Source organism: Macrobrachium nipponense, chromosome 1 (assembly GCF_015104395.2).
Source record: "Macrobrachium nipponense isolate FS-2020 chromosome 1, ASM1510439v2, whole genome shotgun sequence".
NCBI lineage: Eukaryota > Metazoa > Arthropoda > Malacostraca > Decapoda > Palaemonidae > Macrobrachium > Macrobrachium nipponense.
Window position 1 is genome coordinate 72,943,209 of NC_087200.1, and position 5,000 is coordinate 72,948,208.

The 5,000-nt window shown below is 39.6% G+C and overlaps 1 protein-coding gene across 7 annotated transcripts in view; it reads right to left on the reverse strand.

Moving 5' to 3' along the window:
- LOC135219384 (trafficking kinesin-binding protein 1-like) overlaps positions 1 to 5,000 on the reverse strand; it is a 398,078-nt gene that overhangs the window by 80,593 nt on the left and 312,485 nt on the right. The window contains exon 2 of one of the 7 annotated variants that reach the window (XM_064256116.1): positions 1,862 to 3,597. The exons of the other annotated variants lie outside the window; for them this stretch is intronic. Within the exon in view, the coding sequence (XP_064112186.1) occupies positions 1,862 to 3,149 (1,288 nt within the window). The 5' untranslated portion in view covers positions 3,150 to 3,597. The remainder of the gene's footprint in view (positions 1 to 1,861; positions 3,598 to 5,000) is intronic. 7 annotated transcript variants of the gene reach the window in all.

Genomic DNA, 5,000 nt, shown 5'->3' on the forward strand with positions numbered 1-5,000 from the left:
AAAAAAGGTTTATGGTGATATACATATATATATATATATATATATATATATATATATATATATATAGATATATATATATATATATATATATCGCTCTCTCTCTCTCTCTCTCTCTACACACACACACACATATATATACATATATATAGTATATATATATATATACTATATATAGTATATATATATATATAGAGAGAGAGAGAGAGAGAGAGAGAGAGAGAGAGAGAGAGAGAGATATTCCAAACGGCGGTTTGCGAAAGAAACTTCACCGTAATTACGATAAGAGCAGACCCAACTTCACCCGGTGAAAATAAGCTTTGATTAACCCTCTGATAACAGTCATTAGAATAATTACGATGACTAACTACGCGATAAGTGGCACCAGATGATTATCTCAAGTTACATGACGGCCCTGATTAATAAAAAAAAAAAAAAAAAACTTCCTCCTATCAGCTCTTGCGAGTCGTAGATTAACACCTTCTCACCTTTACGAAGGTTTCCCAGCAGTGGCGCTTTTCCTTCAAAAAAGTGTCATTCATTAATCAAACACGATTTTTAAAAATGCAATTTCAAATATGGCTTGAAAGAACAGGTCAGTAAAAACCTGGTATTACAGACACGTAGATTATACTCACTTATGCAATAGGAATTCAAATTTTTCTCCTAATACGTTTTGTAATGTGGTCGCAACATTCATTACTTAAGTAAACAAAGCAGAAAATGCGCCCTTTTTGATGGTCTCGGTGTAATACTGTATGAGCCGCGGCCCATGAAACTTTTCGCACGGCCCGTTGTTGGCATTACCTCTATCGTTGCCATAGGGCTGCAATTTGGTATGTTTAATGGTTGGAGGGTTGATGATCAGCATATCAATTGGCAGTCCTCAAGCCTCAGGAGTTTTTAAGATCGAACGGAAAAAGTGCGGAGAAAGAAATGCGGACGGACAGACAGAGTCGGCACAAGATTTTTTTTCTCAGAAAACTAGAAGTAAACAACTTATTTTCCTGATAAAATCACATAGAAAATTATTAATTCTTAAATTCCAGGCTAAATAGCGTAATATTATTCTCCTTAAACACAAGATGTCCAATGAGCGAAGGTCACGACTACAGCAAATTTTGCAATGATCATTCAATATTGAAACCTTTACGGTATAAACAATATATTTCCAGTAACACATGGAAACATTTTACTATGTTGGACAGCATCTTCGTCGATTCCTTTATAATAATATGAAGGTGTTCTGTTTGGAGATCTAGATCTAGACAAGAACCACTATTATCACATATTCTATAACTGTCTTCGATTCTGGGAACCTTTAAACACTGTCCCAGTTTTTATGTAGAAACTATTGAACCATTCCGCTTTGTCAAGAAAATACAGAACCATCTAGCGCTCCCTGCTATAACAGAAACAAAGGATTCACACTTTAAGCTTAACAATCATGCATTATCTCATCATCACTTTGCCTGCTGCTAAATAACAAGTCTCTTATCCCAAGTTCAGTCTAAATAAATAACTACCATTGCATCTTATCTAATATGACAAATGATAAAATCACATATCATATTAAAGGAGATTTAACCGCAAAGATAAATACAAAAAAAATCCTTAATCATTCTTACCTGGTTTCTGGGACATGACTACTTAAAAAAGAAATGACATCTCTAATTAGAACTTGGATGGAAGATCATACAAGGCTAATGAGACATGGACATTCCCTTACTGATACGCTTATCAAGATAACACAATATTAATTTCTTGAGAGATCTCCTTGCCAGGAAAATGTTATAATTATTGACAGACTTTTCCCAACTAAATGAGGTTTTTATTAAGATTTGAAAGCAAAATAGCTACTTACATTCTTGTTGCTCTGTGATGGCTGTCATGCCATCCTCACTAGACGTTAGAGAGCCCCTGGAGAGCGACCTTCCCTCTTCATCGCTCTCCCACCCGATTCCCGAGTCGCTCATAGACAAGAATCGAAAGGTGGAAGGTTTTTGTGAACCGAATTCGGTATTACTGTCCTCTTTTGCCACATAAGAAGAGTCTGCCTTTATCAAATCTCTTGGCGAGGTCAGTGGATACAACTCTTGCCCCTGGAATGATGGTTTATTTTCCAGTGTCAGACCGGATGTTTCGACAGTCTTTTCCATCGGCAAGCTGTCGGTCGAACCACTAGAATAACTATTCCCCCTTTGGATGTGTCCTACGAGTTCAGCCTCTAAGTCTGGGTCACTGACAGACGCCACCGTTCTCAGAGTTTCCATGATTCTGCAAGTCTGCTGGCTGACTTTCCTCACCATGGCAGACTGTCGCGTTATGAGGGACGTAAACACCTGACGGCGAAACGGACTTTGATGGGAGTCATTGGTACACACACAGTCTTCCTCTGTGTTACAAAATGAATTCTGAGGTGTCTGTGGTATAAAGAGACCCTCCACGGACGCCGCTCTGCAGAGGGTGAATGATGGGGAGGAGATAACTGTCCCTGATGGTTTCGAGGGGGATGGATTTATGATAGTAAAACTGTTATCGCTGGAAACCTCAGGACTTGAGATGACATCCGACCCAGGAGTGAGTGTCCCAGATGAATCATGATGAGAAGACGGCTGGTACCAAAAACTTTGGGGAGGGGATGAACTAGAGAAGGAATTAGTTGAATCCAATGGAAGGCAATGTAACCCATTCAAAGATTCCTCTTCAGTGTTTAAATGACTGGGTGGAGACCTTCCACAGCTATCCTGCTGGGTGAGGGTCGCTGGGGCATCATCTGGGATAGATCCTTGCCAAGGGCATTTTGGATGCCTCGAGCTTGACAAAATGTCACCGCTGTCGCTTTCGTTATCACCGAGGGACAAATCTTCTTGGCTGAGCCACTGTATGTTCTTCTGCATCAATGACTTGGACAGTGTCAGAAGATTTTTCCGATCCTCAGCCTCCTCCAAAGGGGGTTTGCGCCATAATCCAAGGAAACCCCTTCTGTTAGATCTGGCTCTTTGGTTGGGTTTAGGCTTTTTTATGAAACACTTCGAATCATTCAATGGCCGGATCTCGGAGCTCCCTAAGGCACAATACTGAAACTCACAATGCAACTCTTTTACATATATCTCGTCAGGAGACTGAGAACTTAACACGCGGTTCTCCATACTGATTTTTCAGATCTTGCAGCCTTTTTAATAATCTGTATATAACGTTAATACACCGAAAATATTGTTTTCACAAAATTCACTTATCGATAGCGCTTACTCTTAATGCAAAAGTTGTACTGTCTTTAAAGTTCTAAATACAACTGATTTGTATCAAGATATTATCTAGGAGAACCTTAGCGAAATCAAAACACTAGCAAGCATTTGTGCAAATGACGACCTTTAAACTATAAGATTGGATGTTGTAAACACCCGTTTTGCCATTAGTTAGGACTTCAAGCACAACTGCCTTTATTAGCGTTTGCTAAGCAATTTCACAAAAATCGAAAGTTCACAGAATGGCCTGCATCAGTTTCGTGAGCAGCTGCCACGCTTTACGGGCTCTGAAACTTCTCAAACCCTTCATGTGAAAGTCAATGAGGCACCAAGGCATTGGGTTAATGATCTCCTGAAACATTCAAGGCATCAAAATCACTTTACAGCACAGGTCACACGATATGAAATTAACGAATTGTGTCAAACTAACGATTCGTAATTAGTTCATAAGAAAGAATCCTACAGTCTGGTGGAAAAATAAACATTAGGATTAATTTGAAATAAAGTAAACAAACCTGCCCACTTGAGTAAAACCTAACAGAGCATCAGACTGAATGAATGTACACAAACAGATGAAAGCATCACTATCCCGATTAATAACCAACCAATCTCAATCAAATATATTGCAAGCATTTAGTTTTCGATGTCTCAACTTTCGACAATTTTCATATCATCCTAAAAAATTTACAATAATCCAGCCCAAAATCAATGGTGGCGACGGCATTATAGCAATATAATGACCGGGTAATTAACAGCTGGGACTGGCACAGCGCACAACCGGACAGAAGCCGTCAGGCAACTCACATGGAACGTAGCACACTGACGATTCGCACAATACAATAGAACGGAAGACCATATCGCTGCCTAGTTGAAAACCTCTCCCTACCTCAAGAGAATTCCCACCTACTGATAAAATCTTATCGGTGAAAAAAAAGTTTAGATGTTCAGTCTACTTATCGCCATATCGCTGGGTGACAAGACAAACATTCGGGTCAAGCGAATAGAGCCCCTGCCTAGTTCTGGCGAAAGGTCTTAGTTCCATGGGATGCATTCTAGTGTAACGATGATACTTGGGCTTTAGTTGTTATCGCTGTCAACTTTTTACTGTTTGGAGACATTTTCTGATCTTTGATTTTAGATGACGCATATCTATAGATAGGAATCTGTATAGCGATAATTATGTTCTCTGATCCCAATTAATTTATACAAGGCCATGACTTATTATTGTTATTATTATTATTATACTGAGAGAGAGAGAGGAGAGAGAGAGAGAGAGAGAGAGAGAGAGAGAGATCGCGTGCAAATATACTCGTGTAACTAGAAGAAAAATCTACTGAAAAAGAAAAAGCACAGAAATTGTGAACCCAAATCCGTCCGAATGAGTCACGAAAAATAGTTCTGCTTTCCCTAATTATCTGGAGAGAGGTGATTTGCGTTCAATATGAAAGTTCTCTTTTGTTTGGCGTTTTTACGTTGCATGGAACCAGTGGTTATTCAGCAACGGGACCAACGGCTATACATGACTTCCGAACCACGTCGAGAGTGAACTTCCATCACCAGAAATACACATCTCTAACACTTCAGTGGAATACCCGAGAATCGAATTCGCTGCCACCGAGGTGGTAAGCCAAGAGCATACTGATCACGCCACTGAGGCGCTAAAGTTATCTTTTGGGTTAACAGCTTTTCGAATACAATGTCTGTCGATGTTTTATCGTGCGCGGATACAGTTGACAACTAGGCGAAAGAAACCTA